This window comes from Mustela erminea, chromosome 12 (genome assembly GCF_009829155.1).
Source record: "Mustela erminea isolate mMusErm1 chromosome 12, mMusErm1.Pri, whole genome shotgun sequence".
NCBI lineage: Eukaryota > Metazoa > Chordata > Mammalia > Carnivora > Mustelidae > Mustela > Mustela erminea.
Window position 1 is genome coordinate 37,614,526 of NC_045625.1, and position 17,685 is coordinate 37,632,210.

Sequence of the window (17,685 nt, forward strand, 5' to 3'; positions counted from 1 at the left end):
TCCTTTTGAAAAATATTTATTGAGTATAAATAAATGTCCTATACATTAAATATCAAGAAATAGTCATTATTGATTACAAGTCAGGCTGTAATACTGAGGGAACCACAGAATCAAAATATCCACTCATGATACAGTAGTGATAATTCCATTCCAATATCAGACATAGTAATGAATTACTCACAAGACACAACAAAACCCATCAAAAAAGGCTATCACTTTAACCAACCTATAATACCACAATAGAAAATGGTTTTGAATCATAGTATGAACCATCCTAAGAATCTCATCTTTGTCTTAACAATTTGTAAGGTCAGTTTGAGATTGTGGAGTTACACTATCCCAGGATTTAAAGATTCCCTTTCCTTGGTTTTATTTCAAATTATTATTAATAAATGAAAACAAGTCATACATAGTCACTGATACTTTTAAGTAAGTTAGTCTTCCGTAAGAGAAAGGAAATAAAATTTTAGTATGAAGAAAGCATCCCCCAAACAATGAATCTTTTAACGGAAAAAAATGAAAGAGCAATGTAATTAAACTTTCCTTTGAAGAAAGGAAAGAAACCTAAATCTGTTATGGTAAATTTGGAAAGATAAATATTTCCTAGTCCCACAATATGTGTTTATTTTACACGATGTACTTGAATGATGCAAGTCTATGAAGCAGGGATCTGTGGCAATCCAAATTCATCCACCAGGACTCCATCCTGTGAAAAGAAAGCAATGTTCAGTGCCACTGTTTTTCAATTGATAAAGCAAATGATTACGAATATTTAGTAGTCAAAACTCTTTTCTAAGTGTTTAACCAATGAACACCGAAATACCCCTAAGAAGATGAAAAAGCATTTTCATGAAAGGTAAAGGGGGAAGTATTAAACCAAGGAAAGACTGGACAAACTCAAAATGGGTGGTTGTTTGCAGGGTAAAGGAAGAGTGAGAGAGAAATAGACTTAAGAGTAAACCAAGGCGGGGCACCTGGGTGGCTCAGTTGGTTAAGCACCTGCCTTTGGCTCAGGTCATGATCCCAGGCCCTGCATCGGGCTCCTTGCTCAGCAGGGAGCCTGCTTCTCCCTCTCCCTCTGCCTGCTGTTCCCCTGCTTGTGTTCCCTCACTGTCTCTCCCTCAAATAAATAAAATCTTAAAAAAAAAAATAAATAAATAAAGTAAACCTAGGAAGGGGAAGTGGGGGCTGGGAAGGTCTGGGAGGAAAGGCTGAGGAGTTAGTCCCTGCCTCCAGATTCCCATTTTCACTCTGATTCCTAAAGTGAACCACTACCTTTTGTAGCTTTCCCAATCTTTAAAGGAGCAATGCCCTAGGACAGGCAGTTACTTCCATATCGTACTTTACTACAAACTTACAGGCAGTGATACCACTATCAATTAAGAAATCACATCTCAACAGCACATTTAACTTAGGAATCTGTGACAAATAGAAGATGGAAATATAAATGATTGAAAAGGTTGAGTTGTGGTAGGTAGCATTAACAAAAATTATTTCAGATATGTTGAGAAAAAGCAACCTATGCTCCAGGAACCTTGAAATGTCAGAGGCAGGGGTGGGGTGGGGTAGAATGGCTGGTAGAGAAAGGTAAGATTACTCTAGACTCAAGAAGGGAGGAGTACAGCAGGAGAAGATGCACATTCATAGAAATTAGCTAGAAGGGACCTGAGAAACTATCTACTCTCTACCTTTTGCTCTGCACATTTCATAGGTGGGAAAAACTGATGAGGTTCAGACAGAAAACAAGAATTTCTAATTTGCTCCAAGTCAGGGCCCCTGGGTGGCTCAGTTGGAGGCTGAGCATCTGACTTCTGGTTTCGGCTCAGGTCATGACATGATCTCAGGGTTGTCCAGGTCTGTGGTGAGGAGTCTGCTTCGGGATTCTCTCTCTCTCTCTTTGCACTGCCCCCACCCCCGCAACCCCGCTCTCTCTTTCAAATAAATAAATAAGTAAATAAATATGTTTACTATATATAAATAATATATATATAATATATAGTGAATATATATTATATATATATATAAAATATCCATATCCATATATATAAAATATTCATACAGTGAATATATTCACTATGTGACTTGGAGCACACACACACACAAAAATATATATATATATTTTTGTGTGTGTGTGTGCTCCAAGTCACACAGTGAATAAAGGCAGAGCTGAGACTGGCTCTCACTCAAGGATTCTGTACACTCAGTGTGCACACTGGGAGATAATACAAACACAGGACAAATGGCAATAGAAAAAAATGACATTTATACCAGGAACTAAGATGGAATGAACAGGATTTCGTAAGTAACAAAATTGTATCTGTTTATAATAATAACAACCATGCAGATTTGGACAGGGCTTTCAGTTCGCCAAGTCCTTTTAATTATAAGGTCTAACTTGGGTCTATACAACAGTTATGTGAGATTATTATAATTATCCGCATTTTAGAGCTACAAGGAACAGAAGAATTCAAAACAGTGATTTGCCGAGGCCTCACAGTCAGTTAGTCATGGGGCTGAGACTTAAACTCCGGTGTCCTGATTCTTTACCTTGTTAAGTAAGAACCTTTCTAAATTAAGTTTTATATTTAAATTCTTAATCCTCATTTAAATTGAAATTAAAAAATTTCACCCTGCAACTAAACAGTGTATATGTAGGACAGACTCTCCTTGCCGTTGCCTAGCATGGTTCATGTGTTAGTGATATTCTTCCAGGAAACACGGTCTAAAACCTATAAATGGAACCCAGTGCAAACTCACAAGAGTAATTATGTTGATTATACAAATTGTTAATGTATAAAAACACTCCCGGGCCTCAGTGACACAATGTACACAGCCAGTCCGCAGTTTAATGCAAAGGGTCCCAAAATGATGACTGAGACAGTCTTTCCTTGTTCTAACTTAAGACTACCTTGCAGATTCCCAGACTGGTGACCAAGCACAAAACCTTTACCTTTTTGCAGAGCTAACGGAAAGAGAAAAAGCTTTCACCTTATTCTTTGTGTCAGTGGGAACGCCTTCTGGAATTGCAGGTGCAGAAGCTGCTTCATCCAAGTAAGAGCTGTCTTCATCGGCCAGAAGCTCATCACCCAGGGCATCCAACTCTGAGATTGAAATAGTCAACCTTTCAGTAAAATTTATACAAGAAAACTGGCAGCTAATGTTAAGAAAGTTAGCCAAATTATTTGCTATAAGATAAAAATTTCAAAACAAAGGGAAAAGGATTATTAATTTCTATTTTCTTTTCTTTTCTTTTTTTTTTTTAAAGATTTTTTCTTTATTTATCTGACAGAGATCACAAGTAGGCAGAGAGGCAGGCAGAGAGAGAGGAGGAAGCAGGCTCCCTGCAGCGCAGAGAGCCCGATGTGGGGCTCGATCCCAGGACCCTGGGATCATGACCTGAGCCGAAGGCAGAGGCTCAACCCACTGAGCTACCCAGGTGCCCCTAATTTCTATTTTCAAAATAAAAGATGACTGGGTGCCTGGGTGGCTCAGTGGGTTAAAGCCTCTGCCTTTGGCTCAAGTCATGATCCCAGGGTCCTGGGATAGAGCCTGGCATCCAGCTCTCTGCTCAGCGGGGAGCCTGCTTCCCTTCCTTTCTCTCTGCCTACCTCTCTGCCTGCTTATGAACTCTGTCAAATAAATAAATAAAATCTTTAAAAAATAGTAATAAAAATAAATAAATAAAAAATAAAAGATGACCATTATAAGAAACTTTCAAGGGAAATGATATGGTAAAACCCATGAGAAACAAAAATCAAAATAAAACAAACAAAACAACCATTCTCCACAGGTTTAAAGGTCCTAGTCTTCATGGGAAGATTCTATAGCTATCACTTGGCCAATTCAAATTAGAACATCTGGACAACAACAAATATATAAAATTCTCTCTCATTTATCAATTAACTTGAAGGAGACAGTGAAAGGAGGCAAGAGATTGTTGTCTACTGATAACCATCATATGAAATAAGGCTTTAAAAACACGTCTACAGTAGGGGCGCCTGGGTGGCTCTGCCTTAGGCTCGGGTCATGATCCCGGGGTCCTGGGACTGAGCCCCACATCAGGCTCTCTGCTCAGCAGGGAGCCCGCTTCCTTGGCAACCCGCACCCGCCCCCCCCCCCCCCCCGCCTATCTCTCTGCCTACTGTGATCTCTGTGTGTCAAATAAATAAATAAAATCTTTAAAAAAAAAAAAAAAAAGGAAAGAAAAACACGTCTATAGTAAAGTGAGTTGGAAGTGACCAAGAGGAATGACAATATCAGACAGAGATTCATCAGGGCAAACTCAGGATGGAAAATAAAGAAATCAATGGGGAAAAAAAAATACTGCAAAAACAGAATTGGGGAAGAGAAGGGATGGGGTGGGTGAACAAGGGGGGAGAGAGAGAGGAGGAGGAGGAAGAAGAGGAAAGGAAGAAGAAGGAGGAGGAGGAGGAGAACAACTGAGACACGGCAATCATGTGACAGAAAATCCAGTGTGAGGTGCTTTTGCCATCTACCTAGTTACTCATGCTGACACTGACATACATCCTTGACCTCCCCCTCCTTTCATATTCACTTTTCTATTTCTGCTGTTATCAACTTAGTCTTAACCAGTATCATTTTTTCAGATTTTTAGTTACTTTTTAAATTCCAGTATAATTAACTTATATTAGTTTCAGGTATACAATATAGTGATTCAACAATTCTACACATTACTCACCGCAGTACTCAGTGCTCATCACGGGTAAGTGTATTCTTAATCCCCTTCACCTATTTCTCCTATCCCCCCACCCAACCCTCTAGCACTTTGTTCTCTATAGTTAAGAGTCTGTTTCTTTGTTTCTTAAGTTCCACATATAAGTGAAATTGTATATGTCTTTCTCTGTTGGACTTACTTCACTTATTTTCACTTACTTGGGCTGTTTCCATGTGTTGGCTATTAAAAATAATGCTGCTGTAGACATAGGGGTGTATGGATTTTTTCAAATCAGTGTTTTTGTTTTCTCCGAGTAAAGATTCCTCTCCCTGAGACCACTCAACAACGCCTCCCATTTTTTTCCTGCTAATCCCTACTCATCCTCAGGACCATGCCTGTCTCCACTTCCAATCAGGTTAAATTCCCCAGCTATGTGCTCCACAGTACCCCATAATTCTCCTTCCCAACAGTTTGTGTTCTTGCTATGAATTACTTGAAACAAGCAGTTTCTTACCCTTGGCTAGAGAAGCTTCATGAATGCAGGGATCGTATCCGCTTTCTTCAACGTTAAAACCCTAGCACCTAACATAGTAACTAGCATTCGGTAGATGCACACTAAGTATTTGCCTGTGGCTATTTCTTGATCTGCTTTGCTGTTCTAAGGGAGAGGACTCTAATAAGAGGGAGAATAAAATCCAAAGAAAAATGGCAGGGAAAGGCAGTATTTAGATATCAAGAAGCAGGTCAGCAGAGACCTTTGCCCTGCCCTACTTCTGTAGCTTTTTCTTCTTGGAATTGTTGGTGAGTCACGCAAATCTGACAGGCCTGCCTCCCAAGCTCTTTGCCCAGAGACTGTGCCATAAACTAACTCTCACAGAACCATCACAGGAATTTTCTCTAGCATTTGGGAAAAGGTCCCAGGAAGTCATTCCTTTCAGACTCCGAAACTTTTCCCCACTAATTGCTTTTCCCACAACATACCTGCTTCCAGGTCATCTTCATCTAATTCTGGGGTGCCATAACTACGGCTCAGTGCTTCTTGGATTTCATTGGCATCTTCCATCATGTCTTCTAGCTGGTCTTGTAAATCCTTATAGAAATACATATGACAACTTTCATTCATTTCTTTTTTTTTTTTTAAGATTTTATTTATTTATTTAAGAGAGAGAAAGCACAGAGGGAGAGTGAGAGGGAGAAGCAGACTCCCTGCTCAGCAGGAAACCCGATGTGGGGCTCAATCCCAGGACCCTGGGACCATGACCTGAGCGGAAAGCAGCCGCTTAACTGACTGAGCCACCCAGGCGCCCCCTTCTGTTCATTTCTTACTATTTTCCTCTAACTATCCCTCCACCCTCTTCTTTCCTCTGAATCTTAGAAACAATTTTAAAAAAGATAATGTGCATAAAATGCTGAGTACATATCAGTTCGTAATAATTATTACTTCCCTTCCCTTACTCCAGTCCTTGCCTACTGATTCTTTTTAGTCAACAATGGAGCACGTGTTCCTCTAAAGGATGGGTCTCAGTAACTCCTGAAAGTCCTTTCCAATTAAAAGTATATGAGAGCTTAATAAAAGCTCTATATAAAAAATCATAAAACTGAAGATTCCCCTAACAATAACTGTGAATGCCAATAATCCACATAAGTCTTTTTAAAAAATTTTTATTAATATTTTGACACAGAGAGAGAAATCACAAGTAGGCAGAGAGGCAGGCAGAGAGAGAAGGGGAAGCAGGCTCCCCGCCAAGTAGAGAACCCGATGCAGGGCTTGATCCCAGGATCCTGAGACCACAATCTGAGCTGCAGGCAGAGGCTTAACCCACTGAGCCACCGAGGCACCCCTTCTTGGTAATAATCCTCCTTTTTTGGTAATAAAATGTAAACTCAAAAAAAAAAAAAGAAAAAAAAGAATTAAATTGGGGGACCTGGCTGGCTCAAAGAGCATGTGGGTCTTTGATCTTGGGGTTTTGGGTCTGAATACCACTCGGGTGTCTGAACACCAACCTAGGTATAGAGATGAGTACAAAAACATAAATAAACTTAAGAAAAATAATTAAATTGGTGATCTTCTATTTGAATTTAAGGTGCCTCATGGAAATCCAAAGTCCTATTGCAAGAACAGATGCGTATCAGCACTCTGTCATTACAGAAAGTTTACCTAGAACGTTAACTCCAGCAACATCTACACTATCAACATGTTTCCAGTTTATGGAGAAAAGCAGGTAATAGAGACAAGCAAATTCATCTCAAGTCAGCTAAAGACTGAGTACACTGTACAGGGGAAAAATACAGTAGTGGAAACAACTGGGTGGTACTGAAAGTTCTACTAAGCCTAGGCCCACCCTGGTTGGAGAAACAGAAATGGAATCAGGACAGGCTTGATATCAGAAACCAGGCTGGTGAAAATAACTGACTGAGAGCCTAAGTCATCTGTGAATGATCTACCCATGATTAATTGGAAGACTACAAGGCCAAAAATAATGTAAAATCAATCGGAGAAGTGCAACAACATAACATAGGGCAGCTAATATAATGGTTAGGAGCACAGACTCTGGAATCAGTCATATAAAAGCTCAAATTTTGCCTTACTTAATGAGAAACAAAGTCTCTAAGCCACAGTTTTCTCATCTGTAAAATGAGATTACTAATAGGCCTACCTCAGAGGGTTCTGTAAGGCTTTACTGCAGTAATAAATGTAAAACATAAGCACTTAATACTACGTATCTTCCATTGTATTAAAGATATGCAGAGAGGAGCGCCAGGGTGGCTCAGTTGATTAAGCATCTGCCTTCAGCTCAGGTCATGATCCTGGGGTCAGTCCTGGGATTGAGCCCCATGTAGGGCTCCCTGCTCAGAAGGGAGTCTGCTTCTCCCTCTCTCTCTGCAGTTCCCCCTCTGCTTGTGCTCTTTCATGCTCTCCTGCTCACGCTCTCTCTCTCAAATAAATAAATAAACAAAATCTTATATAAAAAAAAAAAGGATATGCAGCGTAATAATGCGCTTGTCATAAACTTAAATTCCCACAGAAAGGGAACAGACTAGTGTTGATAATGCAGAAGTCCAAATAGGCACCTTTTATCCTTCAGAATATTTAGAGAAATGCAAAACATCTGAGAACTCCTCCTGGCCCCCAAATTGGAGGTTTGTTTTTCCATTTAAAGAAGACAAGACAGAAAATAAAATGAAAAACCCTTAAGAAAAAGAAAACAATATGCTTTTCTGTTTTCAAGTGCCAAACTACCACACTGTACGCATGTGACATTCTGCTGTATTGAGAAACACCGGCTGAAACAAAACCACACAAAAGTGAAAACACAGAGTAAGCTAATCAAGTCAGTTTCTGCACGCTATCACACATCAGAACAAGTATCCTTGTGGACATGATTCCTCCTCACAACAGACTCTGTGAAAGACACAAACACACACACACATTTATCACACAAAGAATTAACAGGCAGTATTAGATAAGTAACATAAAAGTAGTATGAACAAACACAAGCAACAGACTTGATGTGCAGAAACTGAAAAACAGGGAGGCTAGAAACAGAGAACATGGGCAAAAACCAAAAACATGAGAATTATAAAATAATGAAAATGTTTTATAAAGTATTTTAGGAAAACAAATGAAATTCAAAAGGAATAGCCCATCCGACAACACACAAAGACAGACGCACAGGCCAAAAGGGAGAGAGAAAGGAGCTCTCTACCTGCCATACGGGTAAATCTACGAGGAGACAGGAAAAGGATAATTAGATAGAGAAACAGACAGACAACTACAGATAAAAGATGGAGAGACGTTCAAAAATCCCAGAAAGACCACAATTTCTATCTTGCTGACATTAAATAGCTCTAATTAAAACATAAGGAACCGTATAAACAGAATACAAAATTCAGTTTCATTATATTATTAAATAGTATTGTACAAATAAGACAAATGTACTTGTACACCAAGTACACCAAATGTACTTGGAACATGTCACTGAGCTAACTCCGTGTAAGCAGAGACTTGTGGAGGATTAGAGAAAGACAGCCATGGGCAGTCCAAGGCAGGGTGCTTGAAAAAAGTAAGACGGGAGGAATGCCCTCACTTCTAGATCTGCACTCTCGGAGACTACCTCTTCAGAGGCAGTAAAATGCCAGGAAGATAGTAAATAACCAACAAATACAACTTGAATCAGGTAGGACTGCTTTAGCTCCTTTAATAGTCTCTTGTTCATCATCCATCAAAAACTTTCTGAGCACCAACTATGGCCAGGCATTGTTCAAGGCATGACAGTGAACAAAATCAAGTCCCTGCCATCATAGAAAGAGACACTGTACCAGAGTGGGGTAGTAAAGTAAAGACCACCACCATTCTGGCAGAAAGGCCTCTTCCCTCTGATCGGTCCCGCTCACTCCCTCTGCTATCCCTGCCTGCCATCTAGGCTGTTCACCTGACAGAGGTGAGGAGCTAAGTGCACTGGGCTCATCTCCCAGGTAAGGCATGATCTAAAAAGACATGTTAATTTTAAAAACCTAATGGCATTATTATTAAATATCTAAAGAGAATTACTAGAAAAGGGAACTAGCTCTGCTCCAGGAACTGTGTCAAACACCTGACATATACATCTTCAATTTAATACACGTGACAATCCTGGGGGGATGGGCAGCACCATCACTACTTTACAACTGAGGAAACAGACTCAAAATCATTAAGTGAATTAGAAGTAACGGGAAACTGGTAGCTTATTTACTGAGTGTCTATTATTTGCCAGGTATTGTGTGCATAGACACACCAGCTCATTTATTTCATTCTCATAATAACCATATGTGGCATTAGGATCCTTGTGTTAACAAGGAAACAGACACATTTGGTACCCTTTCCCAAAGTTACTCTATTAGTAAATGGCAAGCCTAAGATTCAAATAGTCTTCTGTGTTGTTTACATCACATACACATTCATTTAGACTCTTTCCAAACTCGTGTACATTCTTTTTTTTTTTTTTTCCAGTGCTAAAAAGAAGTTTTATTAAAGCATGGGGACAGGACCCATGGGCAGAAAGAGCTGCTGCTGCTCTCTGCTCTGTGCTACTTGCTGCTGGCCCAGGATTGTGAAGGACAACTGATTATATACCTTGGGGTTGGGGGAGGTAAAGATAAGGAAAGTTCTAAAAGGACTTTCATATGCTAGAGAAGACTCAGGATCCTGGAGGAATGTTATAATCTGCCCATCTCAAGTATTTTTCAATATATGCTGGTTATAAGGGCATTTAATTTTATCTACATTTCCTTCTGCCTTTGTTTCCTACATCGGTGGTAGTTACCTCATGGTTGTCTTGTGAAGATTCAATGTGTTAACAGATGTGAGATGCCTTGTGTGATACTGGCCTGGCATACAGTAAGAGCTTAAAAAGCGTTAGCATCTTATTATTAGCCGTGCCCCCTTGACCACACAGAGGCCAGGAGGAAAAGCAGAGCTCACTAAAGATCCAGACAGATGTCGTGCCCTTGTGTTTCCTCTCCACACCATACTGGGCTGGTGCAGGCCAGCTGGCCAGGGCTGTCCCTTCCTGTGTGGGGTTCCCTTGGAGAGGCACTGCTGACGTGGGGAGCACAGTCTTCCTCTCAGCCGCCACGTCACCAGCATAAAGCTTCCTGGAGCTGAGGACACTAGCCAGTTGTGGAGAACCACCCTTCCCTGATACTGAATCACGCTATCTCTATTCAGACAGGGATCAAGGCAGGTGGGAAGCTCCACAGACCTGGCGGAGGTGCCCCAGGTACGGGTTTGGGTGACTCATACTGTACCATGAGTCATACTTATTACATAAGGGCAGATCAAGAGCATTCAAATGCCACACAAGCCCAAATCTGTCCCCACAGACTGGGGAGGGGGGGGTGTTAGGGGGAGACATGCCTGGAGACACGTCCTGGAATCTCCAGAACAATTTGGCCCCACTCCTGAGAGGTTCTGTCTTTCATATATCCCCCAAGGACTATGTCATCATCACTGTCACCAACATCATCACTGATGTGGTTATAACTTGAAAGAGACAGCTAAGTTACTTTTCAGAACAAGAGAAGAGCTGTAGATAACTTAAAGTGATAGATTAATAAGTACCCAAAGACAGGGGATATGAAAAAGCAGTAACTCCTTCTGAAGAGCTCTTTCAGAAAGTGGTTGTTTTTCTGTTTCCAGAATTGCTGTTCTTCTTCTCTTCGATCTGCCCATGGATTTGTAGGTGTTTGCAATCTTTAGATAAGCTATCTAGCTGATCTCCGGCTAGCTGATGTAGTCTCAGCCTGCTACTTCTCTGCCATCTTGACTCCTCCCCCTCGTGTACATTCTTGCAGAAACCAGTATATAACTCACCTCAATCTGGTCGATTTTCACTTGCTTGTATGCTTTCTTCATTTCCTTTACTCCCAGTTTCATAGCATCAACCTAAAAAAAGATAAAAGAGAATACAATGTCTTCAGAAGCCATGTGCGTGAAATTGTTTTTTAAATATTGTGGGAAAAAAAACAAAAGAGTAAGAAAATAAAATAAAATCATGGGAAAAAATGATATGGAAATACCGTGGTCTTGGTGTCCTTCAATGACTGGATGGTGTAATTGGCTTGTTCCATGTTAAATGACTGTTGGGCAAGATTGTCCCGCTGCTGCTCATACCTTTTTAGAATCAATTAAGAATGGTAAATGTAAGAAAGATAGAAATCCTCAGGAAGAAAGTATCTCTAACACTAAAGAGGAATTTTCTTTAAAAAAATAAAAACTTAAAAAAGTTAAATATACAGAAAAATTAGCAAAAACAATGCAATCACTCTAACACAAATATCATCTGATGTACCCTGGCAGCCTTTTGTCTTTGTATCTTAATTATGAGATAATTTTCCACTTAATATTATAGCCTTTGCTGTTATCTATGTTACTATATAACTTCATTGTGTCTTAATGATGTTTCAAGTGATTTCCTATGATCAATCCGCAAAAGTGGAATTCTTGGGGCACAGGGTAAGATGATTTTTGTTTTATTTTTTATTTTTTTTAAAGATGTTATTTATTTATTTGACAGAGAGATCACAAGTAGGCAGAGAGGCATGCAGAGAGAGAGGAGGAAGCAGGCTCCCTGCTGAGCAAAGAGCCCGATGCAAGGCTCGATCCCAGAACCCTGAGATCATGACCTGAGCTGAAGGCAGAGGCTTTAACTCACTGAGCCACCCAGGTGCCTTGATGATTTTTTTTTTAAAGATTTTATTTATTTATTTGAGACAGAGAGATACAGAGAGAGAACAAGCAAGGGCAGAGGCAGATGGAAAGGGAGAAGCAGAACCCTCTGCTGAGCAGGGAGCGCATTGAGGGGATCAAACCCAGGACCCCGGAGATCATGACCCAAGCCAAAGGCAGACACTCAACTGAATGAACCACTCAGGTGCCCCAGGATAAGACAAGATTTAAGGCTTTTCATACATATAACTAAACCAGTTTTCCAGTAGACTGAAGTTCTTGAGGATAGGTATTATGTTTTATTAATCTTGTATCCATAATTAGATAATTCATCTGGCCTGATGTAATACGTGGTGCTCAAAAAAAAATTTTTTTTTAAAGATTTTATTTATTTATTTGACAGAGAGATCACAAGTAGACAGAGAGGCAAGCAGAGGGAGAGGAACGGAAGCAGGCTCCCGCTGAGCAGAGAGCCCGATGAGGGGCTCGATTCCAGGACCCTGAGATCATGACCTGAGCCGAAGGCAGAGGCCCTAACCCACTAAGCCACCCAGGCGCCCCTCAAAATGTTTTTTTTTAAATAGTTTTAGGGGTGCCTGGGTGGCTCAGTGGGTTAAAGCCTCTGCCTTCGGCTCAGGTCATGATCCTGGGGTCCTGGGATTGAGCCCCGCGTTGGGCTCTCTGCTTAGCAGGAAGCCTAGTTCCTCCCACCCCCACCCCCGCCTGCCTCTCTGCCTGCTTGTGATCTCTGTCAAATAAATAAATAAACTCTTTAAAAATAAAATAAAATAAAGTTTTATGTCAAAGTATGAGATTACTCAAAAGATTTATGTCAGTATGGTCTTTATATAGTATTTGGAAACCATCTAACTATCCAACCAGAAGAAAATTGGTCAATTCACAGTGCAGGCAAATGGTAGTAGAACTATCACCACCCCATTAAAGCTTCCAAAGAATGTATAAAAGGAGAGAAATGCTCACGATATAATGTGAAGTGGAAAGGGACAACCTGTATTTACACAGTACAATTTTTCTTCAAAAAAGCTATATGCACAGATTCCATGCATGCACAAGCAGAGAAAAGAAACTAAGAAATGGTTATTTCTGGTAGTAGGAATCTAGGTAAATGTTCTTTTCTTCTGTTCATGTTTATCTATTTTCCAAGCATCTATGATGAATATACATTCCTTTTGTTAAAAAAAGTTACTTAAATATTGCAGTGCCACCTACTATGAAGAACAGTTTTACCATACTCTCACCATTATCAATTTCTTTTTCCAATTTTGTCTAATTTAGAAGGAGGAAGGTGGTTATCTGATAAAAACCCATTTTAAAAATAAAAATAGGGGCATCTGGGTGGCTCAGTGGGTCAAAGCCTCTGCCTTTGGCTTGGGTCATGATCCCAGGGTCCTGGGATTGAGTCCCACATCAGGCTCTCTGCTCAGCAGGGAGCCTGATTCCCACCCCACCTCTGCCTGCCTCTCTGCCTATTCCTGATCTCTGGCTGTCAAATAAATAAAATCCTAAAATAAAATATAAATAAAAATAGAGATATCAACAACCTTTCTGGCTCCCTAAAAGCTGCTTACATCCGACCCCTGCAAACCTGCAGAAGGTCTCATCAGCTTACAGGGGTAAGCACCAAAGATGCGACTTGACTTCTGCTCAAACACTGAGACATAGTCACCTAAAATAAATTAAGGACCCTTAAATCTATTCTGGTTGGGAGGGAACAAGTATTCAGGATTCTCAATTTTACAGACAAACAAAAAGGCTTATTGTAATTAAATAAATAATGGAAGACCCCTATAGATCTGGGCGGTTTAATACAGAAGCCACTAGCCACATATGGCTACTTAAAGTATTTATTAAACACTTTTCAAGTGCTCAAGGGCCACACGTGGCTAAGAGCTACTGTACTGAACAGCATAAATACTGAACATCTTTATCATAGCAAAAAGTTCTGGTTAGACGGACAGTGCTGCAACAAATAGTGCTGAACATGCAGGGGGAGAAAAACCCAGCTCACCAGATATATAAATGAAATTTGCAACTAAATCAAGAATGCTTATAAAATAGTATGAAAAACTGAGGAATAAAAGACCATTTCCCTTTTAGTTAAACCTGCTGGAGGAAAGGACATCACACTTATAACTTACATCCGCTTTTGCTTTAAAACCCTCAAGGCTTTCTGTTTGACCATATTCTGGGGAGAAAAACAGATTTTAATTAAAAGAAGTAAAAAACACACATATAGAAAAGAAATATCCCATATCCTTGGACTTACATATCTACTTTCTTCTTCAAAGTCGTAGACAGAATAGCTCCTGGACTCTTCTTCACCTCCCAAGCACAGTCTTTAAGCCTCAGCTCGTCTTTGTCTTTGGATCCTACATCTCAGGGTACTGAACTGCACTCCCTTTAGTGCATAGTTGCTCCATGGTGACCCCTAATACTGCCTATTTGTACACCCACTTGCCTAAGGGAGATTCTCAACTTGGACATCTTGCTATCCACTCAAACGCAACATGCCCCAAATCCTCAACTTGCTCTCACCAATATTAACAATGGTCCCACCAATCTTTCCCTTTTCTAGATTAAGAAGCTTTATATCAACCTTGTATTTCCTCTGTCTCTTCATGTAGCATTCTTGTTACTGATTTTCAGAACTCACTTGCAAACTGATTTTCCTGTCATTTTCCTGACTGCCACCATGGTTTAGGCTTTCATCTCAAGTCTAGATGAGCTTTCCTGCCTCTGGTCACTCTTCATTCTATCCAACTAAGATGGCTGAAAAAGCCTCTTGTCACTTCCCTTCCTATACTGTTTCATAAATCATTATTTGTCTCCTCCAGTGAAGAAGGAAAAGCAGATATTATCTCACAAATGATAATAATATCAAGCATTTATTATTTATGAATGTTTCTATGTACCAGACACAGTGCTAGGTGGGTCACATGATTTACCTCATTTAATCTTCACATTATAAAGTAGGTGTTACCCCAATTTTACAGATCGGGAAATTGAGGTTCAATGACACTAAGTAACCTAGCTCAAATAGTTAATAAGTTACAGAGATGGGGAAAAAAAAGAAAGTAGTTCTGTATCCACAGTCCATGCACTTAAGTATGGTAATCTCTGTTCCTACCTAATACAAGAGGAAAATAAGGTATTAAGTGATTTATGATGGCTACAGCTAGTAGACAGTGATGATGTTATTAATAAAACACTGATCTCCAGAAGCCTAGTTCAGCAATTTTCCCAGCACGCCATTCCTTAACCAGCCTATTATACCCACCTAACCCGAGCAGCCTGGCAAACACACTGTTCTGAGATTGCCACCTTCTCCGAAGACTGTATTCATTCCCTGTACATGCTTCTGGACCAACTGTTAGAAAATTCTCTCCACCAGACTAAACCCCAGTCTTCCTCTCATATCAAGATGCAAACCCTCCTCCTTGAAGGATACACCTTCACATGTTTTCTCCTGAGCAGACTACTAGTGGGCCTTACTTTCAGAGGTGCTCAAATTAGACTACTGCAGCAACTTCTGCAGCTGCCGCCTACCTTACCTTGGCAGGACCCTCTCTCATCTTCTTGATCTGATCCTTATACTTCACAAGCTCAGCATCCAGTCGAGAAATCTTCTTGTCAATGGATTCTGCCCTGCTGTCCACCTTGAGGAAACAGAAGTAGTTAGGACGATACACTTAGATGAGAAGGGGCAGGAAAGGAAAGAAGGATGGGAAGGTGGTTCCCAACCAGGGGGAGATTACTAGTCAGAAACACAGGCTTTATAAACTATACTCCACTCCTCAGATGCTCATATTCTAGGGCCCCTTTCAAGTGTGCTTGAGCAGAAAAGAATTCAGGAACCACTGGGCTGAGGTGCCATTCTTCTACAGTCAGAGACTAGTCAGGCTGGGGACTCAACCAGGTGTGTGAAATGGGCTAGGGCTGTAAATCTACTGCTGTTCGCTTAAATAAAGGGTGGTGGCTTAATGTGAGGGGCCAGAGTCCTGAATTTCCTGTTATTGAGATCCAGGATTGGGGTACGTATACGTTGACCTAGGATATCAAGTTGAGGATCCTGATCTGGGCGAGGGATGAAGGACAAAAGGGAGGAAAGGGTCGGGCTGAACGAAATGGAAACGATGTGGGCCTATGGCTGGTTGGGGCAGGAGGAAAAAGCGAGTAAACACGGCAGCGGGCCTCAGAGGGGTTTGGTTGCAAGCAGGGTTAGGGGGTTCCTGGTTTGTGGCGTCAGGAATGACCTGGGTAACAGGAACGAAGATAAGGTGGAGAGGCCCGAGGTGTCCGGAACCGAGAATGGAATGGACGAGTGGGAGCCTGGAACCAAGGGTGGGCGGGGTCGGGAGTGTCCAGAGTCCCTGGGTCTAGTTATGGGTGGTCAAGTGCCCACCGTGCCAATGCAGTCAGTCAGGCTGGGCGGCGGAGCCTTGGGTTTCGCTTTTCCGAAGAATCGGTTCATCTCGGGCGGCCACGAAGAAAACCTAAACACTGAAGCAAAACTAGAAACGGAAGCAGAGTCACCTCCGCCTCCTCCTTGACTTCCGGCCCCCCCTGCGCAAGCGCAATGTGCTTATTGGCGTTTCCCGACTCTTTTTCCGGGTTTTCAGCGCGGCCTTCCGGGGAAGCAGAGCTCGGGGAGGTTGGAGCTGGCGGACAGTCAACAGGGGCGTGGCCTCGGTGAAGGGCGTGGGGCGGGGTTCCAGATGAGTGGGGCGGGGCCTCGGTTGAGTGGGTGGGGCCGGGAAGGCTTTGGCGGAATACAGCTGGGCCAGAGCCGGGCCTGCTCCGAGGGGCGGGGCCGATAGGCCGGGGCGGGCCGGGGCGGGCCGGGGCGGGCCGGGGCGGGCCGGGAGCCGGCGGAGTTGCAACACGCCGAACTCAGCGCCCTCCGCTGGGTGGTCAACAAGCGCGGGTCTGGCGGAGCGCGGTGGCGCTCGGAGACCGCGAGGTGACCGGGGGCGGCTGGGTCCCCGGCGGCGCGGCCCCCGGCCGGGCCGGGAGCCGCGCCAGTCGGTGCCCCCGGCCGAGCGCGGTCCGCCTCGCTCTCAGCGAACATCCATCCGGAGTGCGGCCCGCGGACATGCCAGAACCACCAGGGGCGCCGCCGCCGGCGCTCGAAGGCCGCGGATGAAAAAAGTGCGGCCTCGCTCGGCCCGGAGCGAAGAGGTGCCCCGGAACGAAGCGGACCGAAGTGAAGAGGTGGCTCAGAGCGAAGAAGAGGCCCGGAGCGAAGAGGCGACCCGGAGCGAAGAGGTGACCCAGAGCAAAGAGGTGACCCAGAGAGAGGAAATGGCGGCAGCCGGGCTCAGCGTGACCGTCACCCACAGTGAGCTCGGACGACCGGGTGGGCTCCGTGCCGGGTGGGCGCGATGCGAGTCTACCAGAGCCCGACGGGGGTCTGTGGGTTTGGCCACGTGTCCTCCAGAAAGATATGCTCTTGTGTTGGCCCTGGTGTTCGGAAGTGTGGGATCTTGTTTGTATTTGAGACGGCTTTTGTGCGGGTCTTGTATCAGCACACCTGACAGTGGCCACTGTATTTTGACTCAGGCCATTTGTTTTATCCTCTATGTCCGTACTTCATGCCATCGTCTTGGTTGTATGCGTTAGTGTGTGCCTGAGCAGTTATTGTGGGTCTTTGTATCAGGACTGTATTTGGCCGTGTCATGTATGACTGCTCTGTGTCTGGACACCTAGGTGTGTGCGGAGCCTAAACTCACGTTCGTTGTTTGAGTGGGCTGTGGATCCAAGCATACGCTCTGGGCACCCTCTG

At 42.7% G+C, this 17,685-nt stretch overlaps 2 protein-coding genes across 2 annotated transcripts in view; one reads left to right on the top strand and one right to left on the bottom strand.

The window, feature by feature from the left end:
• CHMP5 (charged multivesicular body protein 5) lies at window positions 1-16,525 on the bottom strand. Its single transcript, XM_032306789.1, has 8 exons — window positions 16,306-16,525; window positions 15,455-15,559; window positions 14,042-14,088; window positions 11,234-11,327; window positions 11,028-11,099; window positions 5,657-5,765; window positions 2,989-3,101; window positions 1-706 (listed from the first exon to the last, which is right to left on the bottom strand). The coding sequence occupies exons 1-8, from the start codon at window positions 16,372-16,374 to the stop codon at window positions 656-658; spliced, it is 660 nt and encodes a 219-aa protein (XP_032162680.1). The 5' UTR covers window positions 16,375-16,525; the 3' UTR covers window positions 1-655.
• The window catches only part of BAG1 (BAG cochaperone 1), a 13,163-nt gene continuing 11,957 nt past the window's right edge, over window positions 16,480-17,685 (top strand). Inside the window, exons 1-2 of the mRNA XM_032306488.1 lie at window positions 16,480-16,564; window positions 16,645-17,241. Of these exons, the coding sequence (XP_032162379.1) occupies window positions 16,480-16,564; window positions 16,645-17,241 (682 nt within the window). The remainder of the gene's footprint in view (window positions 16,565-16,644; window positions 17,242-17,685) is intronic.